The following is a 24,619-nucleotide window of genomic DNA, read 5'->3' as shown; positions in this document are numbered from 1 at the left end:
CTACTGTACGTTTCATAAGATCATTCATGTTCCTTCCTGCTGCATTCAGGGACAAACTAACACCTTTATATCTCACTCTAATCTGTTTTATTACAGTGTTTTATACGAGAAAATCACATTAAATTTAACATTTTCAATTCTGATGTCTTGTTCTTTTTGTCTGAAATTTAAAGGAACAGTCCAACAATTCAGGAACTGCTGTTTGATGAGGCAGAAGTAAGAGTTGATATATTTTACATGTCTTTTAGCGTATATTATATATGTGTGTGCGCTCAGATTAAACTAATGTAATCGTTTATTGACTGTAAGAAGGCAAGGTTTCCCAACATTACCTCAAATAATGTCTTTAATTTGAATTAAGGCTGTCTAAGAGTGTCACAATTACACTTTAAGGGGGAAACAATGCAGCTTTATGGTCATAATAAGGTGTTTTTGTCATTGTTCAGTTTGTAATCAGTGAAAAATGAATCATCTTTGTTGTCCACATTGCCCACACCATCTGCGTGGATCTGCTGAATTTAACATTTTCAACTCTTGTTCTTTTCGTTTCATGAAATCAAACATATGGATACAAATATTTGTGCCAAAACAAAATCTGAATTTTAAAGGAACAGTCCAACATTTCAGGGATTAGCAAAGGCTGGTGTATTTTACATGTCTTTTATATAAGTTTAGCCTATATATTATATGTGTGTGCTCAGATTACACTGATATAATGTTCTTTTATTGACTGTAAGAAGGCAAGGTTTCCCAAAATTACCCCAAATAATGTCTTTAATTGTTAATTAAGGCACAATTTCTCTTTGAGGGAGAAAAAAAAATCCTGTTTTATCCTCATAATAAGATATTTTTTGCCATTTTTCTGTTTGTATTCAGTGAAAAATGCATCATCTTTGTTGTCCACGGTGCCCACACCATCCTATCAGACATATTAATACATATATTTGTACCAATAATTCAAGGTTTCTCTTAATAACCCCAAATAATGTCTTTACCTTTAATTAAGGCCGTCTAAGAGAGTCACAATATGACTTTGAGTTTTAAAACAATGCAGTTTAACGGTCATAATAAGGTGTTTTTGCCATTGTTCTGTTTGTATCCAGTAAAAAATGAATCATCTTTGTTGTCCACACTCCCCGCACCATCTGCGTGTTGTTGACAGCACACTTTGACGGACGTTTTTGCTCAGCCAATGAGCGCCACTGCGCACGCCACCGTTGAGCCGGCGTCCAATCGTTGAGCGCGGGGGGCGGGTGTTGACGCGGGAGGGCGGGAACAGAGCGGGGTACGGCAGCGCTGTGGCTGTCAGCGGCGGCACACTCAGTGAGGTTGAGCGGCGCTGAGGAGCCGCAGCTGGGATTATGATCCAATATAATGCAGGAAAATGGACGGAACCGGGTCTGAGATTACCGAGCGCTTCTACGGACATTTGGACTGGACGTAAAAATGTCACTAATGCGTTTTAATCCCGCCGCAGATATCGGTGTTCTCCGGGTGTAAACGCAGAGGGGTTACGGGAATCTTTGTCACCCGGACTGAAGAAAGACAACGGCGGCCTGAAGGCACACGGACGGCGGTTGAAGTCGAGCTACGGTTAGCATTTAGCTCGCTGTTAAAACACTTTTTCTCTCTTTGAACCCAGTTGTAACGGGCGAAGCGACGTTTTATGTGGCTGTGTGTAGCATGGCACAAACCAGTGGCAGTGTCTCTGAAGAACTATCTGGTGACTGCTGCGGGTAACGATAGCACCAGAGATCACAGCTAAGCTAACGGGCTAGCTCTGTGGTAGGGATAGCTTGTTGTTCCTCTGCTAACTTAGCCAGCAGGCTGCTCTTCACTGGGAACAAAAACAGTTTCTTTACTTTCTTTCTTAAGTAGTCAGTTATATCTCAGCAGCTCAGGCATTTCTGCAAATTAGCCACATAGCTTATTATAATTAGCATTCCAGACAATAAGCATGATTTTCTTCTTCCACATTGACTTTTACCACCAAGTCCTGCAGGAGTCATCCCGTCCAGATACAGCTCCACATACAGCTCCACTCACAGCTCCACATACAGCTCCACTCACAGCTCCACATACAGCTCCACTCACAGCTCCACATACTCTTTAAATACCTGTAATATAGGATAATCTGTCACTGAGATAAGGGCTTTTTTTTCTGGCTCAAGAAGTCACTTCTCAGATTGTGGTTACACCTATTTATAACCTGTCAGCCATCAGTGTGAAGGACAGTGCCAGTTGTGTGCATTAGGTAAAGTCCCCCCCCCCACTGAGCTCGTCTTGGGACCAAATATTTCTTATCTTTACCTTTTTAACGATAAGGATGTTTTGCTTTTCAGAACCACATTTTTGGCATCCACCTTGTTTTTCAAGTGGGACATTCCTGTGAGATCGTTGGCTCGGTTTTATCTGGAAACTACCGACCCGCACACAATCTGGAAGACTGTTAAAGTTAGCAGGCAAAACAAGGAAGGGACTTTATGCTGGTGGACCCTCATTCAGCAAGTTCATGGGATAACAAACATCGCCTTTGTTTTGGTGAAAGGAGTAGAATAACGGACAGGAGGGGGTCGGTTGGTTCACCCATCCTTTTTGTGGACTCATCTTCAGCCTCCTGGGCTCAGATGTGAGAGACGATGGGCAGCCAGGGCAGCCCAGTGAAAAGCTACGACTACCTGCTCAAGTTCCTCCTGGTTGGAGACAGCGACGTGGGCAAAGGAGAGATCCTGGACAGCCTGCAGGACGGATCGGCAGAGTCCCCGTACGCTTACAGTAGTGGTGAGTCACTCCGGTCTCAGCTGATCGGGCCCTGCTGGGTCAGTTTGTCCCCTCTCGTGTGTGTCATGCTTGCTCATCACACACACACACACACACACACAAACGTCCTGAACATACTAGCTGCTGCGTTTTGCTGCGTGGACCGTGGAGGACACACAATGAGCCTCTCTCTCCAACACAGTCGTGACTGTATGTGCATTGTTGTTGAGTTGGTGCATAATTTTACTGAGTAAACAATCGTTTTCATGAGCTCATAGTTATAATAACAAGACAAAAGCTTCTAGACCTTTACAGTGAACACATTTTTATTTCCACTCAACATCCTCTCCAGTGTGATTGTACTTCCTCCTTTAAATAAAGGAAGCTGCTAACCTGAATATAGAGAGATACTTTGGTACTGGTATAAACTGCCCGGACCTGTAAGAAATCTTCTGTAGGTTTGATCTTGAATTAGATTATAAGTTTCTAAGACGTCCGTATCGTTGGCTGCATTCAGGATCACCGGCTCGTTCAGCTCCATCCTCCCCGCTGTGAAGGGGGGAGGCTGATGGAGCTGTGCCCAGTCAGATGATCCCTCCCTGGCTGTAAGAGCTCAGATCACCTGGCGCTCTCACCCGCCGCCGTTGCTCCGGGGGCTGACAGCCACTATCTGATCACCGCCTGCTGCTGCAGTGAGCCGGCGGTCTGTGGCGGTCTGTGGCGGTCTGTAAACGCACACTCACTCCCACTGCCGCCAGAGGCAGCCCGGGGCAGATAGAAAGTTCTCCAAGGATGTTTCAGCCCATTTAATACAAACATCACTGCTCCATAGTGTTTTAGATTGCAGTTATCCCACAACTTTTCTATACTTTTCATAATAAGAAGCCTTTATTTGAGGCATAGCGTGGTTTTTATAAGTACCAAATTGCTGCTGTTCCTATTCGGTGCCTGAGGTTTTGCTTTGTTGTTGCTGTTTTCCCTTATTTCTCCAAATCAGTGGCAGTTTGAACTGCGTTTCCCCAAAGGAAAGGAATTATAACTGTTAAAATACAGGAAAAAAAGCCTCGCCGGTGGGAGTAAATCCGTTTGAGTGGGTCGCTCGTATTAATTCCACATATGGAAAACACTTTATCACAATAAACATCCTGCTATTAGCGTCGGTAATGTAGCACAAATCACTCTGCACCGAGAGCTGCATTACAATGCCGACAATAAACGCAGACATGATGCTCAGTGTGATGGATCACCTCGACGCAGGCAGCGTTCAAATGTCTGCACATTATATTTAATGTGTAAGAATCAGATGAAAGCAGCAGCTGCACCGAAGGCTGCGAAAACACAATTTAAAGTACAAAAATGCATCGAAAAGTTTTGTAAATTGGCTTAAAAATACAAAAAAACGTGCTAATTTCTGAAATGTGAAACAGTCCTCGCCCAGAGACGCTGTCGGAGACGATTCCTCCCCCCAGTATCCGTTTCGGTTTTCAGATGAAGAAGATTTCCTCCCCTCGGGATGAAAGCAACTGTTCATGAAAAATACATCAGTCAGCAGATTGACCCCCTTTTTTCACCAGTGCTTATCTAATGAGTTCTGCCAAAGGGTTGATGCAGCCTGTTGGCATTTGGCAGCAGTGTGAAGACCTTCCCGGGTCATGTGTGTGTACGCTCACACTGACTGAAGGCCAAACGCTTTCACTCCAGCAGCTGACGGTGATTTACAGACAGGTTATCATTGCAAAGGAGCTGATGAGAGTCTGAAGCTGTAGGTTTTATACAGTTAAATCATGTTCTCAGGTAAATAATTTAGAGGAGAAACTTAATCAGCATTTTCATAATCAATTAATGGTTAAAATGTTTTTTTTAAGCATAAATTCTCTTCAGTTGTGTGGATTTGCTGCTTTTAAAACATTATTAACTGGATAACTTTGGGTTTTTGGTCGTACAAAGCAATTTAAAAAAAGCTTCCTTGGACTGAGTTGTAACTATTTTCTGATCAATTATTAATCATTAAAGAAAATATGAATGTGAATTTGCAGCCCAAGCACTTTAATACCACACTGCTGCCTAGCAGGGCTCAACAATTAGGATTGCCTGCTAGCCCGGGGGCAAGTAAAATGCTACGTAGGGCTAGTAAATCTAACAAAGATAAATAATTAAAGAGCTGAAGCCATCTCGCTTCCTTCTCACCTCCGTTGAGGGCTGCACACGCTCAGTACTGATTGGACACTAGAAACGGGTTTAGTTAGGTAGCGTTAGAGGATGTAGATGAAACTCCAACTATGTATTTGCGCAGTTTGATGCTTCTCGCTCGCATTGAAAGAAAGAGGATCTTTGTTGTTATTTGATTGATAACCAATAATGAGTAAGACAATCGACCAATCACATCCTATAATCGTCTTTCCGAGCCTGACCCTCTCCCGAGCAGCTTCCACCGACGCGTCCCCCTCCAAGAGGAAGATGTCCTCATTGATGCGCGCGAGATCAAACGGCGTCATTAAATATGGAGGGCGGGGGGGGCAGCTTCAGTCGGGATGTTTGTGCAGACAGAAGCTCGGTTATTGATTTCCATCCCTCTGGCTAACAGAGGTTAGCATGGAGGGGGACGCTTGTGAGGAAGATAAATATTTTAGGAGGAGAAAATCAGGACAGAAGAGCAGATTTTAATTGGATGGCACTGTCCTCGGGCTACGATTGGTTCCCTGCCTGATCCACGGACCCGTCCATCAGTGATTGTGTGCTTTATTGATCAGAAATTTGGTGACAGAATAGTCGTCTGTTGTCCCTATTAAAGGCGTCTGTGCTGGTGGAGGACGGGGTTTCCAACAGTGGGCTTTGGGTTTTTGTGGTTTATCAGTGTAGTACATTATTTAGCATTCTGCTGACGCTGAAACAATTAGTTGATTTATTGATTTGTTGATGGACAGAAACCTAAAGTAGAAGTAAATTGGGAACTGATTAATCACTTTCAAACATCGTCTGCTTCCAGTTTCTCGTATATAAAGATATGACTGCATGTTAGATCTGTTTGGTCGTTGGACAAAACAATCAATTTGAGGGACACCCTAGTCTCGGAAAGGTTAGTTAGTTAATTATTCAGTAATTTGAGTGAAAAGTGAAATGCCATTATGATATTATCTCTGAATCACCTTGTGTTCTGGGAGATTGGGAACTTTATGACATTATAGACAAACCGATGAATCAGTTAATTGTATTTGTATTTGTTTGTGTGTATTGGTAGGTATACACGATACGCCGGTATCGCTTTCTGAACTGAATTTGTATTTAACACAGTAATCCAACATCACAACCCTCAGTTTACAACACTGCTATCTAACGGTCCGGGGCTTTAAACGCACAGGTTTTCACTATCAATACAATACCTTGAACAATATATCAGTTAATCACAATTTATCACAGCACAAGTATTTAAATGTGTTGTCCAGAGCTGCCAGCGGACACAATCCTTATAAAACTGTTCAGCATATACAGAAGTATTTTGATAAATCCAATGAAATACCTCACAAGTTACCATAAAGCATTTCTGTGCATTTATTTCCAGTGTTGCTCACAATAACCTAATAATAACCTAATAATATTAATAATAACAATGGTAACAATCTATATATATTTAAGGGATAGCTATTTCAATAAAGACAATCTCTATTGTCCCTCGTGTTTGAAATCATTTACAACTGGTTTCTTGGTTGGTATCACACTCAGGACATTATAGACTCAGAAAGGGAGGCTTTGGGAGGCTTTGGGGGGGGGTGTTTGTGTGCTTGGCTTACAGATAATTTCTGAGGGGGATCTTGAGATGATTTCTTCACACTGCGATAAGGTTTTGAATTTCCCAGCCGGTTGATGTCAGCCATCAGATAAGAGCCGCCTCGGAGGGAAGAAGAAGCCAATTAAAATGCAAAAAGCAGGTTGAAAAGAGACTTTTCGGTGCAGCTGCGAGACTCTTAAATCTCTTTTTTTCCATTCAGCGCACACTAACAATGGAATATTCCCCCGGGGGGGTCGCGCAGCCACGGCGGCCCATTGTTCCCCTGTAGCTGCACACTGCCTGTTATGACAGTGGCATATCCATACACAACGGTTATCGCTGGATGCAGACCAGTGCAGAGATAACCCCCCTCTTATACTGCCCTCCTGGGGGGCAGTGGGCTGGAGAGTGTTTGTAGGTAAATGAAATCCTCTTGAAAGACTCAGAGTTTAGCAGATTTCTTCACAACCTCTCGATGTTATTCTACGATGGAGTATTCGGGCCATACTGAGAGGAAAAATAAATAAATACAATTTTGGAAATTACGAGAATAAAATCGTAATATTACCAGAATAAAGTCATAATACCAGGATAAAGTTGCAATATTACCAGAATAATGTACAAAAGAAGCAATTTCTTCCACGTCTGTGTGGTTCTTTCTTCGAAATAGTTTAGTCGTTTGCACAATCCTGATACTGATTAAGTATTTCCTTATTTGTGAAACCGATACCAAAGTATAACTTCACAAGATGCTCAACATTCCTCATTTTAACTCAGCGGGAAGAGTTCTCATAAAAGTACGACTTTATTCTCGCAATATTACGACTTTATTCTCGCAATATTACGACTTTATTCTCGCAATATTACGACTTTATTCTCGCAATATTACGACTTTATTCTCGTAATGTTACGACTTTATTCTCGTAATGTTAAGACTTTATTCTCGCAATATTATGACTTCATTCTCTTAATGTTACGACTTTTATTCTAGCAATATTCTGACTTTATTCTCGCAATATTACGACTTTATTCTCGCAATATTACGACTTTATTCTCTATTCAAATTTTATTCGAATTACGACTTATTCCATTAAACACTTTATTCTCGCAATGTTACGACTTTATTCTCCAATATTAACTTTATTCTAAAAAGACTTTATTCTCGCAATATTACGACTTTATTCTCGCAATATTACGACTTTATTCTCGCAATGTTACGACTTTATTCTCGCAATGTTACGACTTTATTCTCGCAATGTTACGACTTTATTCTCGCAATGTTACGACTTTATTCTCGCAATGTTATGACTTTATTCTCGTAATGTTATGCCTTCGTCGTGTTATTCACACCTGCAGATGTGTTTAATATCCACTGGTAGTCCACGGTAGTCTTAGTTCTGGGTCCAGGTTTTAAAGTTTGAATATAAGGCTGCATCCAGTCCGATAGACCAGCTGTGTATGAGAACAGCCTGTCCACCTGCTTTATTAATCCCCTGTACAGATGTTGGTAGTTGATGATGTGTTTCCCAGCCACAGAGTCTCTCAAGGGTCATATTTATTTATTTTTTCAGTGTGTAGAGTTTCGTGTGCGTCCCTCATTGTAATTAATTCCTTCGTTCTGTTGGAGGCGGACAGATGGCGTGTTTTTGAGGCAGATAGTGATATTTGAATTTTTTAATAATGCAATAGGGATGTAAGAGATTTTAACCCAGGGGTTCCCACACATGCTGGAAAAACCTGGAAATTCTAGTTCTCCACTCTAGGAAACATCTGGAAATAGATTTAAATGTTACGGTTAGAGAAAAAGCTGTGGACTTTTTCACAGCAGCCATTTTGACATGAAGTAGTCGGGTAAACACAGGTGTTACCAATGACACCAGTAAAGGTTATGCTGGAAATGCTCTGCTACACTAAATGGAACTGGGTCCTGGAAAACTAATGTGAGCGCTCTCTGGTAGCAGACTGTGTAACAATGTAATGGAGAAACAGTTTCTATATCTCCAATAAGCTGGTACTGGCTGATTCATTGCCCCACCGGTTTATATCCGTGGTATTTAATGAGCTTTGGCAGCTCATTCTGGATGCAGTTTTTATGATATTGGATAATAATGTGATGCCTTAAGCCCGCTCTATCTCCATGATGTTGGAATAATGAATGACACAGAGAGGCACACGTGTTTCTGAGCCAACCGAGCCGCCAATTAAAGGAAAAAGAAATGTTCTTGAGTGTCAAATGTTGAAGTGTAGGCCTGAGGAATGAAATCTGTTTAATTAGGCCACTTTCAGCAATGCACTGCTTTCTGTAGTGAAGTCTGATTGATTATTTATATATATATATATATATCAATAGATTATCTGCATTGCACTCTTTACATCCACACTTTGCAGCATTCATCAACACCATTAATGTTCAATTCATTTCAAACACCATTAATCTTTTATTAAGTAAATTAATTAAGTGGATATAATAGTGAATATTACCGTCAGTGTTAGCAGTGTTTCTTTTAGCAGTGGGGGCAGGCCCGTCCGAACACCCCCCCCCGCGGCGGGATAGCTGTGGAAGAACAGGTGGCTTATGGGAACCTTTCTTTTATGGCTTATACTGTCAGAAATATTATAACACAGTTCAGACTGATGTTGCAGTTTGTGAAATAGCTTCAGCTTTATGGGAAATGTTACTTCATGCTCTGGATTAACCAGACGCACACATACGGCTCGCTGTCGGCTCAGTGTTTCCATAAGCAGCGTCTCAGCTGATTTTGTGGAAAATGTGCTAATGATAGAGAATTACATCCACTGTGAGTGAGGATTTTACTAGAGTGTATAAAAACATCTCAGACATGAGAGTAAAACCAGCACCTCTCTGCCACAATCTCCACAAAGGCAGAGCGCTGAGAGCTTCACACGGCGTCGAGTACATCCGAAGAACAAACAAAGTCATCCGACTGACTCCCAGAATAGAAGCAGCAGCGTTCAGCTAAGACATCAGAGACATCAGAGACATCAGAGGAGCTATTGATTATCTGGGATATCTAAGTGAGCCCTGGCAACGAGAGGAGAGGAAGCACTTGGTACGAAGCCCTGCACTCGCTCCAATTCAATTACACTAGCCTGAGCTCAGCACTTTAGCTCAACAGCAGCTTTATGCTGCCTGGAAAATTGGAAGATATTGGTAATGTCGTTAGCCAGCAGCTGCTAACCTGCCAGAGGCTGATGCAGTCATGTGTGAGAGTCTGGGAACCGGGAAGGCTTGCTCTGTAGCTGTTTCCAACATTAATGCTGCGTTTATGTCTTCTTCTCCCAGGAGACTTAGTGTCTAATCTTAATACACATTCACCATTTGGTGTTTGTTGAGTTTGCACTTAAACTGGCGTTTTATCCGTGTGAAAGGTTTTACTCATCAGACATTTTGGATCTTTAGCTCGGCCGCTAACAGGGACGAGATGCAGTATTATCGTGTATCGCGATAAAAAACACTTTTCTAATATCGTGACAGTCGTGAATGGTGGTAATTGTGAATATCCTCACGTGGCTTGACTTGAAAAAGTGTGTCCAGCTCAGCAGCACACAGTCCTTTATTGATTCCCTGATTTATTTTGAACAAGGGGGACAAAGGGGGGGAAGCCCTGGTGCATCTTTACAGTCCAGAATCCTAATCCTGTCTCCAAGGCTGAAGGCTCGGCTTGATTTATATCCACCACAAAAGAAGTTAAACTGGGTGTGTGGAAATAGTGTAGATTGGACAATAAAGAATAGGGTGAGGAGGTGTTGTTGTGTATCGCAATTATTGTGTCCAAGATAATCGTGAGAGGAAATTATCGACACATTCCTGGCTGCAAATGTGTTATGTGTCTCAGTTTAACATTCACTTATCATTATTTGTCTTTAGTTCAAAATAATTGTTAGTTAAGTTCCAGATCTAGCCAATACCCATAATATTATAAAGGTGTTATTATGGATTATTGTTAACAAATGGCCACTAAAGACTAAAACCAACCATGTGTCAGTCTGTCTCTGGGTGCTTTCTGTCTGCGTCTCTCAGCTCGAGCCCATTGTTGTGTTGTGTTGTTTTAACAAACGTTAGTCAAACAGGGGGAAATGTTTGTTGGTGACTATGTTCAGTGGCGGATTAATGCCCAACGTTGTGGCTCATTTGGCTCTTTTATTAGACTTTGTTGACGGTAAGAAAAACGATTTAATATAAAATGAAATAAATAAAACAGCCCTCAACATTTAAACTCACAAACATCTTATAAGACGTTGAAACCCTGATTATCCAGTGGTTCACCTGTTTGGCCTCAGGTGGTACCACACTCACTGGAAACCACGGGAACCTGGCGAGCAGATCAAACATGTCGGGACGTGGAGCAGCAGGGCGACAGGTGTAGCAGTCAGACAGGTTCTGTCAGATGAGCTAAACAACGGGGCAGAACTGTTAGTGCCCGAGGCCACTCACTGCTGAGTCAGTAAACACGGTTCAAACTTTCACTGCTCCAGTTGTCAAATGTTGAATGAATTGACGTTACGACTCTACCGGACGCCATTTTGTCATCTTCAAAATGTGAGAATGACCCGCAAATATTCAAAGCTTCAACGGGAGTTTGGGAGGGTTAAAACATCTCTATGTGGCTGAGTTGTGTTCTTACATTATCCCAAATGCTTCCAACAATGTTCAAACTCACTACTTGTTTCTAGTGGCTATAACTTCCAGGTAGCTCACCTCATTCGTGAGTAACGTCAGGTAGATTTCAGATCAGTGGTGAATGAAGACTTCCCATGATCCAGTGCTACTCCACCATGCGTCTTTTGTTACTGTTTTGATGTGTGTGAGATTACGTGTTGTACATGCATCCATCTGCCTAACGCCCGTCTCTGTCTGCCCTCCTCTCTCTGTCCAGGTATCGACTATAAGACCACCACCATTCTTCTGGACGGGAGGAGAGTGAAGCTGGAGCTTTGGTAAGCACACGACAACCTGTTGCTGTCTGCACAACAGAGAGAGCCACTGCTGCTCTTTTTCTGGCGTACACGCTTAAATCCCTCAATGCAGCACTGTTCTAGACCTCCTGGACCTTTAATGGGTTCGTTCAGCCAGATTATAAATTATAAAACAATGTTTTCTCAGTGCTATAAGTCTCAAACCTGATACATAGACTTTATAAAAGAAGTTTCTGGAGCCAGAAGTGACCATATTTAGACTAGAGGGTGGAGCTGGCATAGTCAGGATAGCAAACGCTACGTTATCAGCTGACATAAGCTAGCTTCATGAGCAAAGTGCATCCATAATTCGTGTTAACTGTGATGAAATTGCTAATTTTAGCTCGTGAGAAACAGAAAACCTGGGTGTCTTTCAGTACAACCGAACACTGAACGAGGTTGTTGGCCCCAAACAGCCAGCGTCGATCAGATGTTAGTTGTAAGACAGACACAGTGACTTTGTGTTTGTAGGAGTGTGCCTGTAGATTTGTTCGAGTTCTAGGATAATCACAAATGTAATTAGCTCGAATTGAAAAGACAGGATTTTGTATATTGGCTGAACCGACTCTTTAACCTCTTGAATATTTTGGACCTGCTGGTCGTAAACAAGTCTTGCTGTGCCATCAAACATTGTTCAAATCCACAAAACTTAACTTCAAATTTCCAAAGATCCCAAATATGTCAGGCAGAATTTTGGGGAAACGTGTATAAAATGATGCACAATGAATATTTCTGTCTGATGGAGCCGAGCAGCCATAAAAAAAGTCTTGGGTCTGAATATTTCATTCACAGAGCTTCAATGAAGAGTTGGAACAACATGTTACAGAATATATATCTGATCGTGTCAGACAGTGAAAGCTACTTAAGGGAAAAACAGGAATACTGTTTGTCAGGGTGGGAACATTTACATAATATAACACATCACATTTTAAAAGAGGAGAAGGAGAAACATTCAAAAACACAGAGTAGGAAGGTTTATATAATGATTGCAGAAAGATTACACAGACGAGAAGATGTGGAAGACTGTGAGTGTGTTTAACCCAAACTGGATGACAGGCAGCAGAACAACGATCCATCTTAAATCCACCAAACATAAAAAGGTGTCCTGGTTACATCAGGTGTTTACTCTTCAGTATCATACAGATCCTATCCAAACAGCTTTGTTAGTCTAATATTGGCACACAGAGAAAAGTGCCCTGCGTATTGTTACATGCCTCAGAAATAATGTTGCGTCAGAGATGCAGCAGATGTGTGTAATTGTCAGTGAAGACATGCTGCAGTGCGAGGCGAGGCCTGTTTGGTGGAAGTAGGCCAAGGAATTCAACTACTCAGGGGAGAAGCAACGCCTTGTCTTCCTTGCGGAGAAGTTTAAAGGCAGCGCTGTGATGCAGAATCTTCTTTATTTCTGCTGCGTCAGTCTTTCCTCCGCTGCTCTCTCTCTGTCTCGCTGTCGTTTTACTGTCTAAATGTTGTCTTTCTTCTCACTCGCACTCTTTAACTCGCCCTCTGCTTCTTTTCCATTCCTGTCTCTGGTGCCATCTGTTTCTGTCTGTGTATCATGACTCAGTGTCTCTGAGGTGGCAAACGAGAACGACTGCAGAGAATAAAACCTTAAAGCGGGGTCTGGTGTTCTTCTGTATTTTTATTATCGACAAAAAATCACACGAAAAGACCAAAAACCAACAACTAATGTCACATAATCCTTCTGACAAGTATTGTGTGTGTCAGAGTCTGAGCCTTAGAGCTCCTTTGTCCCTAAAAACTATTAAAAACACATCAATGAGTCTCACTGTCACTGGGTGCCTCATTACCACGAACACACACACTGTAGTTTATTCTAGTATACTCAGTCCCACAGACACCGTCCTGCTGTCCCAAATACTCACTACAGCACCGAACGTGGTTTCATCCGCCGCTAAAAATAGTCCCAGCACTATTTCTTCCTGTTTGTTTGATTAAAAACTACAGTGAGCAGCTGTAAACAAACTCTATGAAGCAGCGTACACAACCTCCTGAGTCGTCTTCTTTAAATTAAACTGTATTTGTGAGGAAGTCAGAACGTATTGGGAGTTGGACTGATGCTGCATTCACATGTAAACTGTTTTATTAATACATTTGTTTTTAATACATTGTAAGGAAGGTCCTGTCCGTCTGTCTGAACCGTTGTGAATGCAGCATGTTGGTCCTTTCATGTGATTCGCTGACAATAAGAAAAGTGAAGCTTTTTCTTTACACTTACAGCTTCACCGCTGACTGTTGTCACCTATAAGTCCCTCCAGATGGGGGACTGACTGAGTTTATGTTTCTCATTCATTTAGCTGTTCGACCATTACTTTATTAGAGCAGTGGATCTCGACTGCCCACATTTTCCGTTGGCCATAAAGTCGCCAAAACCCACTTTTATAGAATTCAAACAGAGCAAATTTGTTTTTCAAATAGGCTATTAAACACATGTTCGAGGTCATATTTTCCTCCCTGCAATCAGAGCACATTAGCATCATAACCACATGCTGCTGGCTCTAATATGAATGCAACTAGCACCATCACAACGGGCTAAAAGTCAGACCTCAGATAGCTCAACATTTAAAATAAATGTACGTGGCACAAACTCTGAGACACATTCAGAACGAGCTGAGCCACCAGTTGAGATGACAGGAAATGATGTGAGAGAGAAATGGGGAATTAAATTCAACAAAGGTTGAATCAAACCCCCCTACAGGCCACAAGGGCAAACCCCCCATAGATTGTGACGGTTTAATGAACTGATTGCTATCCGTTCATTAAACCGTCGTCAGGCTCAAAGAGTAATATATATTGGTTTGAGGATTTCTACGTCTGATTGCACCTTTTATTAAAAAGCTGATATTGGACTGTCAGTTTGATCCGATGAGACAGGTGAGCATCATTTAACTCTTTAACAGACGTTCATAAAACCGGTGCTGCACCTCCTGCCTCAAGAAGCAAACAACATTTCATAAGTGGGGATGTCATTTCTGGTAGACTACACAATACGTGATCGACAGATGATTTTCTGTCAGGCGTCACTGAACGAACGCACCGAGCTCTGACTAGTCTTTGCTGTTCACTTCAAGACTGGAAGAGCAGAGCAGCTGTGTTTTTTCAAACACTAAAAATAGTTTCTAAACCTGAGGTGCCAAACAAGCTGTGAAGTTGTAAAGTGATGCTTTTTCTTTATATCTGTAACATCTGTTTGAAGTAGCCGTTGGCAGGGTTTGTAGAAAGACAACAGATCAACATTATCGTCTACAGTGAACACTCACCTTCAGTCGCTGTAACATGTAGACTCTGAGGCTGAGAGCTGCCACTAAAATGCTACTAGAATTAATAAATTAGGATTAAAATGACTTAAACTAGTCTAAGAAATATGAATATAGTCATCCAGATATATGTGATAAACATTCAGTAAAAGTAAAGAGTGTTGCTTTAAGACGGTATCAGTAGCTCTACATATTTTGACTGCTGCTTGCCTTGTGGTGCTCCGTTTGAAGAGCTCCTCTGAACCGATATGAGAGTTTGATCACTGCTGCCTCTGCTGAAACCGAAAGGGTTGATTTGTTGATGAAAAATTCAGGCCAGTGTTTCGTCCTCGGTGCTGAAACCTGCTGCTTTTCAGGCTATTGAGTCCACAAAAAAAGTTTTACTTCTTGACTGGTAGTTGAAGACATTCTAGCTGACTGTTAATCCTCATTTCTACTTTTTTCTTTCTGTCTTCAGGGACACTTCAGGACAAGGGAGGTTCTGCACCATCTTTCGCTCTTACTCCCGTGGGGCTCAGGTGAGGAACAAACTGCTTAAAAAACTGAAACCGACTCCACTCTGCATGAAGCTACCTGCTTAACTTGTGTCTGTCTGCCTGGCTGTCTGTAGGGGATCCTGTTGGTGTATGACATCACGAACCGGTGGTCCTTTGATGGAATCGACAGGTGGATCAGAGAGATTGATGAGGTGAGTCTAAGAGATGGATGGATGGATGATTGGTTTGATGGATGTTGGTGGGGCATTGAGCTCTGGATGAATTAGAGAGGAAGGTGAGAACATTATACGTACTGAAGTCCAGGGTCTGTATCACAAAGCCAGGTTAGTAACTCGGGAAGTGGGTTCGCTTATAACCGAGGCAGCAACTCTAACCCTGACTTATACTGCATGGCAACCCTGTTCCAGTCCAAGATAACGATCTCTTCTGATCAATTACATCACTGGAAATAAAAGACATAATTTAAGAGCAATAGAAAGTGTTTTATAGATCAGTAAAACCACTTGCAGTGATAATTATGTCAGAGATTGAAGACTACACCAACTGCTATAATAGTGGTGATTATGTTTGTAGATTAATTGGGTTTCATTAATTCCTAACAGGGTTCCTGTTAACTGATCATCAGCTTTATGATATTCAGTATTCATATTTGTGATACAGGTTTGTTGAGGCAACATTATTAGGAATCACCCCATTAACTTTCATTGTTATGCAGATGATACCCAATTATATCTGTTGATAAAGCCTGATGAAATTAATCAGTTGACTAAATTACAAGGATGCCTTAAGGACATAAAAACCTTTTCTGATGTTAAATACCAAAGTTCTTGTACTTTTTCCCAAACAAACACAATTACATTCACATATGAGGGAATGTGACAGATACTAAGTTCTCATTTAGTTGTGGATCAGTTTGGATCTTTAAAGTAACTCGTTAATAACTGTGATCTTTTACAGTGAATAGATGTTGAGTTTTCCCTGGACTGTTGGCCGTAGAAGAATAGAAAAAATAGAAAAAATATCAGAAATTAAATATTTTTCAAGATGTTTTGCGGTTTTAAGGTTGTAAGTTTTTCGTCTTATCTTATTTTCGCTTTCAGGCCTCAGCAATTACAAACATGTCCCTGTTTATAGGATGGGACAAAGGGTCGATGGGAGTTAAGTGAATCACTTAAGACAACCTGTGTGTGTGTGTGTGTGTGTGTGTGTGTGTGTGTGTGTGTGTGTGTGTGTGTGTGTGTGTGTGTGTGTGTGTGTGTGTGTGTGTGTGTGTGGGCTACTCTCATCATGTCCTTCCTGCTGACTGAAACAAAAAGGATGTCTGTGTGTGTGAGAGATATTTTTGGCCTGTGGAATGTATGTTTCAGTTTGGCCTTTCCTGCTCCACCTCCACCGACACGGTGTGGTCGGCCACTTTTTAAAAGACAGAAATAAAGCAGAGATGGATGGATGAAAAACGTCTGGATGGTGAAAGTTAACGTTTGTAAAGAAGATAAAAACAGATGTAGAAGTTCAAAGGGCACCATTTACAGTAATCACTGGTTATGTGATGTATTATCAGGCAGTTTTGCTTTTAGTTTTATTAATTTATACATTTCTGGATCAACTTATTATCAGTTGGTGTATAAAATATCAGAAAATAGTGACAAAGACCTCACATTTTTCCAGTGTTATAATATTTTGTCGAAATCAAAAGATATTCAATTTAAAACAAAATGAAACAGAAAATGAAGAAAGAACTTAATAAAAAAAAGATAAAATAGTTGCCTTCTTTTAATGAACTAATCGTTACATGTTGGTATCTCAGTGATATGGGATTATATAATGGCATCAACCCAGCACAGTTAGTACTTCTTCTGTAGTGCCATAACCACTCGCTGTATCTCCTTGACAGCTAGTGTAACTGACAGTAATTGTACAGTATCTTATCTTGTTTTTGACAAAGTCACCTCATTTTCAGTCATAATGGCAGCAGAGGAAGACGAGTACAGCTGGTTTGTGTTGAACAGAGTTGACTGTAATTCACTGACATCTCTCACAGTGACAAGAAACGCCTAAATACAAAGACTAATAATACACGTCATTTTTATTTACCAGCGACTTCTTATCGTCCCCAAGGGGAAAATTCATCCTGCAACCGGGTGGAACAGAGAACATAATAACATACACAGCACATCAGTATATCATACAATACATCTAGCCGTCATTATCAACCCAGTTATCACTAGTTAAAAGAACATTACAACCCACGGACAGAGGAATGGCTCACCCTGTTAGACCTTTACTCTTTAGCCTTTGCTAAGCTGAATATCCATCCTGAGAGTGGAAGCTCAGTCTCTCAATACAGCGAGCTCTCCAGCATCTCTTTGAAATTGTTCTGTTGTGGAAAATGTGAGACAAATCAAGCAGTTGAACAGCAACGACACTGGCAAAGTACAAACCCTGACGTCTGTAGAAACCTCCAGTATTTGCTCCTACTGCTTTTTCCACCTTCATCACCACCACCACCACCACCGCCGCTGCTGCTGCTGCTACAGCCGTTACCCTCTCCTCTGGGACCTCTGCTGCTGCAGCCGCTGGTACAAGACCGACCTCTTTGGACAGACTCTGGGCATGAAAGGGCTCAGAAGAGAGGCTGATGAGCGGTGACAGTCAGAAGGAGTGAAGGAGTAAAGGAGGAGAGAGGTCGGCCGCTCGCTGCCATCATGTTTCATTCAGTTTGTCAGAACAGATGAGCATGAATTAGAGAGACCGATACACGCCGTTCCCTTCAGCGCGTTGAATTAATAACGAGCCTCTGCTCAGGTCACTTTGTATGAACGTAAAGTCTCTCAGTCTCTTTCTGTTTCTGTCTGATGCTTTTAAATCAGCTCGAGATTCTGCAGAGATTATTATGTAAGCAAATCTTTTCCGACAAAGGTGTGAAAAATAAAGGGACGCCAGCTGTGTTTACTTAAAATCCTCCAAATATTCAGGGATTGGGAACCCACCCCATTAAAGCCAGTGGGGCTTTTCCTCTGGCAACAACTGTAACTGAACACAATAACTGCAGGAAGTTTGTGTAAAACCAACAGTTTGGATGAATTTGGAGCAGATTATTACCTGTGAATATTGATCAGAGATGAGTTTTTCTGATATTTTTAGGACCTTTTTATGCATTTCTCTGTTGGTATTATGTTTGTGTTCATTTATTAACAATAGTACAGATTAATAGGCTGCTTCTTTGACAAATTACGTGTTTTCTTCTGCCTGATGCTTCTTCTATTAGCTCTTTGGCTGTTATAACTGTAAACTTTTTAATGCAAGACTGCCTCACGGGTTTCCGAACCCCCAGGTTGGGAACCACTGTTCTTGGGTAATCTAATCAGTACCGTAACTGATAAGATTTCTTGCTCTGGATCAATATGTTGGTCACTGTCATCCCTAACCCCCAACTAAAACTAAACTAAGCTATTTATTTATAGAAGGTGGCTCTTGTACCACAACAGTAAAAGAGACGCAGGTCCAGTAACAGCAGGCAGAGAATAGTTACCTTTTAAAGTTACAGAGAGAAATAAGTGTTTTAATATAAAATGTTAATTCTCTCCTCTGTTTTGAATATCCCTTCCCAGCATGCCCCAGGCGTGCCTCGAATCCTCGTTGGTAACCGTCTACATCTGGCCTTCAAACGGCAAGTGCCCACCGAGCAGGCGAGGGCGTACGCCGAGAAGAACGGCATGACCTTCTTCGAGGTGAGCCCCCTGTGCAACTTCAACGTCATCGAGTCGTTCACGGAGCTGTCGCGCATCGTCCTGATGAGGCACGGCATGGAGAAGTTCTGGAGGCCCAACAGAGGTGAGTGCCACCGCCAACAGCGAGTGACGGTCAATGTCAGAACAATTCCTGGAAAACAAACTGAAGTGCACAGCTTGTCTGCTGTCATCACAGAAGTGTGCTTTAACACTGCCGAGCCAATATTCAAATAATGGCCAAACACTGCAGCAAGGACGAATAAAGGTCGGGTAGATTAATCAGGAATTACCTGTAGCTCTCGTTAGTCACCACTCTGCTGCTGCCTTTCTCTGTTTTACACAGAAATACTGTGAAAAACAGGAAGTGTTGAGTTTAATCAATAGTATTTTAACAACAACAATCCAGGATTATAATGTAGAAAAACTATAAACATGTTTCAGTTGTATTATTCAGAAGATCCTGTCTGTAATATAAGTAGATTTGAGTAGAGCTCCAACCCACTGTTGCAGAATTTACATACGTTCAATAGTAGGAATATATATCCGTCTGTTTAAAATACACTTTAGTTTCAATTGAATTAACTGTACGTGGTTTCAGTCATCCTGAGGGTACAGTAATAAATCTGTGCTGTAGACAAAATCTGAGACTTTCTGTGCTAATGTTCCAAAATAGTCCTCAGATGGATGACACACTCCCTCGTAGGCTAATTAATTCTCCCTCGTTCCTGCCAGCCTTTTGTCTGCCTCATCTGTAATTACAGAGGAGAGCAGGTGGAAGTGATGTCCCTCAGAGAATTAATGACTCTCTGGCTTTCTGAAACTCAGTCTGAACTTTATTTATGTCTTCAGGGCTTCGTCCCGTTGACACTGAAGTTATTTAACACGTCAGATTGAGGTCTAACTTCTCTATCTTGTCTGTGGCTGTCAGCTCTGAGCCCATACTGTTCACAGACTCACTATGTAGGCTGTGCTGAGAAGAATAACAAATTATATGACTACTGTGAAACTCATAAATGCTGCTGTTCATATTGACTTTCTTAACAAATAAAATCTGTATTTTGTAGGTTGAAAAAGGCTCAAAAAGCCGAGATAAAGTCGACTGTTTGGGCCTAGTTTACGTTGATGAACAGCGTGAATGTGCTTCTAGTGACTGTAGAAGCTCCAGCAGCTGCTCATTAGCTCTGTTAGCTCTCTTAGCTCTGACTACCAGCTCGCAGTGCTGTGGTCATTATCGAGGCCACGCCCCCTAACGTCCTCTGCAGGTCATTAAGTTAAAAAAGGGAAATATTCAGCAGCTGACAATCAGAACGTAACTCCTCTCTGTCCTCCTCCCTCTCCGCAGTGTTCAGCCTGCAGGACCTCTGCTGCAGAGCCATCGTGTCGTGCACGCCGGTCCACCTCATCGACAAGCTCCCGCTCCCCGTCGCCATCAAGTCCCACCTCAAGTCCTTCTCCATGGCCAACGGCATGAACGCCGTCATGATGCACGGACGCTCTTACTCGCTGGCCAACCCGGCCGGCGGCTCCAAAGGCAACAGCTTGAAGCGCTCCAAGTCCATCCGTCCACCGCAGAGCCCGCCGCAGAACTGCACCCGCAACAACTGTAAAATCTCCTAATTAACAGCTTCCTCGTGGCGGCGAGGGCGGGCGGGGGGGGGCTGTGGGATCAGGAGACGGATGTACAGGATGGAAGGAGGGAAAAGAGCACATCCCTGAACCGGAAGAGCTGAAGAGCAGGAATGATGGATAAAGGGATGAATGAGTGCTACCTCTCACCTTCATGACAAAGAGTGTGACGTATTTTCCAGGTTGGGGGGCGGAGCTCGAATGGTGCCTCACGATATCAGACAAACATTTCAGCCTCCACAGACGTGATTCTCACTACTACCAACTGCTCCAATGGGAACGAGACTCCGGACTCACTTCCTGTCTGCTGGAGCGTCGGCTACATGTACAGAAATCTCTCACCAACTCGACCGCTGTCGTTCCTCTGCAGGTCGCACGCCGCTCGCTGTGTGCGTCACAGAAATCACCTCAACATCAGTTTTTACGTTTCACCTTTCTTTCTTTTCTTTCTTTTGTCCGTCTGTCTGGTTTTAATTCCACCTTTTTCTGTTCACACCTCCGTTTATTTGCTCTTTTACTGACCAATAAGCTAACGATGGAGACACTAGTAACCAGTCGGTCCTTGTACTGATCGCTCATCCTCCACAGTTGTGTCTGAACACTCACAGGTTAACACTCGCTGAAGGGAAATCTTGGCGGCAACATGAGTGAAGGTTCCCGTCAGGTGTCGTAGTCGAAGCGGAGGCAAAACTGACCCCCCTAAAATCCCCTGAAAAAGACCCAACCTGAACCGGATCTCAGGTCCAGTCCTGTTAGTGTGAGTCGAGACCAGACTGGAGGTCAATGTAAACATCAACAAACCTTAAAGCACAAAGATATTCCCCAGCATGCAGTTCACACATTTCGGCTGGTTTGATAATTCACACAACCGCCTACTTCGAACGAGGGATCCAATGATGCTTGTTGCCATGGATACCATTTAACGCTATAAAAAGCGTTTCTTCATATTTTTGTGAAATTTATTTTAGGTAAAAGTTGTTCAAATAAAACTGATTCGGTCGGATATTTGCGTTCGGCTCAAGAGCTTCTGGGAGTTGTAGTCTGGAGATGAAGTCTGGATTTGCACTTCCTCCTCCTCCTCCTCCTTTCCCATTTTCCACCTCTTTCCCGCTCTGCCAAACGTTTAGCGACTCCTACTCTGTGCATGTTTACAGATTTCACACCTCACCTGTCCTGTCACACCTGTCCCATGCAGTGGGAACATGCCCCCCCCCCACACACACACACACACACACACACCTCCTCCACCAGTCCGGGCTAATTATACATAACACACAGTGTGTCTGCTCCTCATAGTGATACTCCAGTAATCACTGATTCACCAAAATCTGTACAAATTAAACTGAACTAGAGCTGAAACAGTTAATCAGTGGAGAAAGGCTCAATATTTTCTGTTTGCAGTTTCTCCAATTTGAGGATTTTCTCTGTTTTATATATTTCTGATTTCAGACTGTTGTTTGGAAGTTATTTAAAGACGTATACTTGGGTATATATCCAGTATAATATAATACACACTGTTGTCACACGTTAGATCACCCAGTTCCTGCAGTATGTGGAGTCGCCCCCCCCCCATGGTATGTGCTAATGTGTTTACCATACATTCGTTTCAGTGCTGGACGTGGAGGGAGGGCGAACCGTCAGGGAAAGAAAGCTCAGGTTTCTGATGGCGTAGCTCCTGGTGTTCGGTCGTCCTCCGATGGCGGCGAGCGTAAACAGGAACCGGTCGGAGTAGCTGGACGGGATCAGATCAGATAGACACACAACGTAGAGCGGAGTAAGTGCTGACAGTAAACAGGAATATCACCTGGAGGCAGTTTCATTGTGATTATGAGAAATACAGCCACTCGCTGCCCCTCATAGTCTCACACCGTGCTGCGTTCATGGACAGTGGGAAAGGCTGCAGATGTGGCTGCACGAGTTGTAAGCATGTAGAGAAAAGAGCTGCAGTGTCGCTCAGAACCGAGTCTTCTTCTCTCCCTCTGATCTGCACCACCGCCGCCGCCTCCGCGTGCTGCGTGCTGTCCCATGATTCATAGCTGCTGAATAATAGATGCTCTTTTCATAGATCTCTAGAGGGCTTCATCAGAACGCTGCGGCTGCGTCTCTCCTCTTTCATCCTCCGCTCCTCCACAGGAAGCTCAGCGTGGTTCGTTCCTTCGTCCTCCTCAGCAGCTGCTTTCTTTTTCTCCCGACTTTCTCTTGTTTTCTGTCCCCGGGATCCACGTTTTCTCCCCAGGTGTGGTTTTCCCTCCTAACCCGTTCCTGTCCATTGAGCCCAGCGTTAGTCCTCCTCCTCCTCCTCCTCCTCCTCCTCCTCCTCCTCCTCCTCCTCTCTCAGTCTGATCTCAGGGAGTTGTCTTTGCCTCCAGACTTTTAAGATGTCTTGACTCACGCGATGAAGCCTCCTCGCTTTAGGAAAGATTTTCCACTGATCCAGAGTCAGTTTACTGCAGGCTGGACCACACCGAGCTTTTGACTTTAGCCCGTTTACTGCAGATGATTTAAATCTTTCAGCTCGGTCGGTGGTTGCCTGTTCAAAGAGCAGTTTTGGCTTCTCAGGTTGTTTTATTTGAATATTTTAGGCCCCTAAAGAGATACAATTATTTAGTAATTTACAACAACAACAACAACAACAACGTGTAGAATTCTGTTCGTTCTTTCTGCTGTTATTCATCTCACGACACTTCAGACACATTTAGCTCGAAGCCCCGCCGCCTCAGAGCTGCTAGTGTGACTGTCGACTGTAGAGCTGCTGTGATTGGTCGACTGATCGATCAATCTACAGAAAAATAATCGCCAACTATTTTAATAATCAATGAATTGTTAAAGTCAGAGTCATTTCTCTTTAAGTTAGCTGAACAGAAATGAGTCTTAATCTATACAGAGCAGTAATGATTCATTCATTCATTCATTCATTCATTCATTAATAATCAGGTTTCCTCTGGCTCCTCCTACTCCACCGGGCCCGAAGGAAAACAACCAATCAGAGCCGAGATAGTTTGTTCGTTTCCAGGCTGTCAAATTCAGACCCGGACTACAAACCTTGTTCTCCAGATTTAAGAGAAACCTGTTTGTTCGGTACAGACTCTGAAATGATGGTTCCCACTAATGGTGCCTCATATCGGTCGGTAGAATGATGTTTGTACCGTTGGGTGCAGCACTCATACAGTCAGTGAATGGACACCAGCAGAAACAAAGAGAACGCATTTATAACTCAACATTTTGTTTGTGGTAAACGGGTTAAAACCAGCAGAAAACAGGCGGTTTGGTCCTTTAACGGCGAGCTGGAGCTTTAGAAAGAGCGTCAGACGGTTTGTGTTCTGCGGCTGTTTGGTCACCGTCGGAGTTTTTAAGGAAGACGGAGACCAAAAGGAATTTGACTCGAGCTTGTTGCCAAGATTTCTGGAAGAGGTTTCCCTCTCTGCTCAGAGCGCAGTGACCCTCACTGACTCTCTCTCTCTCTCTCTCTCTCCCTCCCCCCCTCCCTCCCTCTGTTATGTGGTAACACAACCATCTTCCTCCATGTTTTGCCTCTGCGTCTCTGTTTGTGTACGGACTCCCTCTCTCTGTTTGTGTTTCTCTTCAACTGAGTTTCCATTTTGAAATTTTCATGGATGTTTTTAAAAAAAAAAAAAAAAAAAAGGTAAAAAGATGGAGGTAGTAGACGTTGTGGAGAGATTCAGGGACGGCCTCTGATATATTGCCTGTTGTAGAAGTGTTTGTATAAAGGAGCAGACTGTTGTGATGATGATGGGAAACAAAAAAAAAAACACCTGTAAACACTATTCTGGTTTTTGGCTGAAGCTGCTGAGTGTGTGTGTGTGTGTGTGTGTGTGTGTGTGTGTGTGTGTGTGTGTGTGTGAGTGTGAGTGAAACACAGAGCTGAACTTTTTTCTTTTTTTAAATTATTGATTGTACAGTTTCGAGGCAGGAGTATGAAGAGAGACTTTTTCACAATAAAACTATTGAATGTTGAAGTCAGAA

General features: G+C 42.6%; 1 protein-coding gene across 1 annotated transcript; it reads left to right on the top strand.

The window, feature by feature from the left end:
- Positions 1-1,289: 1,289 nt before the first annotated feature.
- LOC127356664 (ras-related protein Rab-40C) lies at positions 1,290-24,619 on the top strand. The gene is made up of 7 exons (XM_051388648.1): positions 1,290-1,593; positions 2,343-2,781; positions 11,425-11,485; positions 15,239-15,299; positions 15,392-15,469; positions 18,890-19,112; positions 20,352-24,619. The coding sequence occupies exons 2-7, from the start codon at positions 2,640-2,642 to the stop codon at positions 20,624-20,626; spliced, it is 840 nt and encodes a 279-aa protein (XP_051244608.1). The 5' UTR covers positions 1,290-1,593; positions 2,343-2,639; the 3' UTR covers positions 20,627-24,619.

This window comes from Dicentrarchus labrax, unplaced genomic scaffold (assembly GCF_905237075.1).
Source record: "Dicentrarchus labrax unplaced genomic scaffold, dlabrax2021, whole genome shotgun sequence".
Classification (NCBI taxonomy): Eukaryota; Metazoa; Chordata; class Actinopteri; family Moronidae; genus Dicentrarchus; species Dicentrarchus labrax.
This window is presented reverse-complemented; position numbering and strand designations above follow the sequence as displayed.

Bases quoted from the DNA above. Each gene is read 5' to 3' on its own strand.
- LOC127356664 (XM_051388648.1), top strand. From the start codon at position 2,640: ATGGGCAGCCAGGGCAGCCCAGTGAAAAGCTACGACTACCTGCTCAAG. The intron at 11,486-15,238 runs GTAAGCACACGA...TTCTGTCTTCAG, and splicing joins AGAGTGAAGCTGGAGCTTTG to GGACACTTCAGGACAAGGGA. The intron at 15,470-18,889 runs GTGAGTCTAAGA...ATCCCTTCCCAG, and splicing joins GGATCAGAGAGATTGATGAG to CATGCCCCAGGCGTGCCTCG.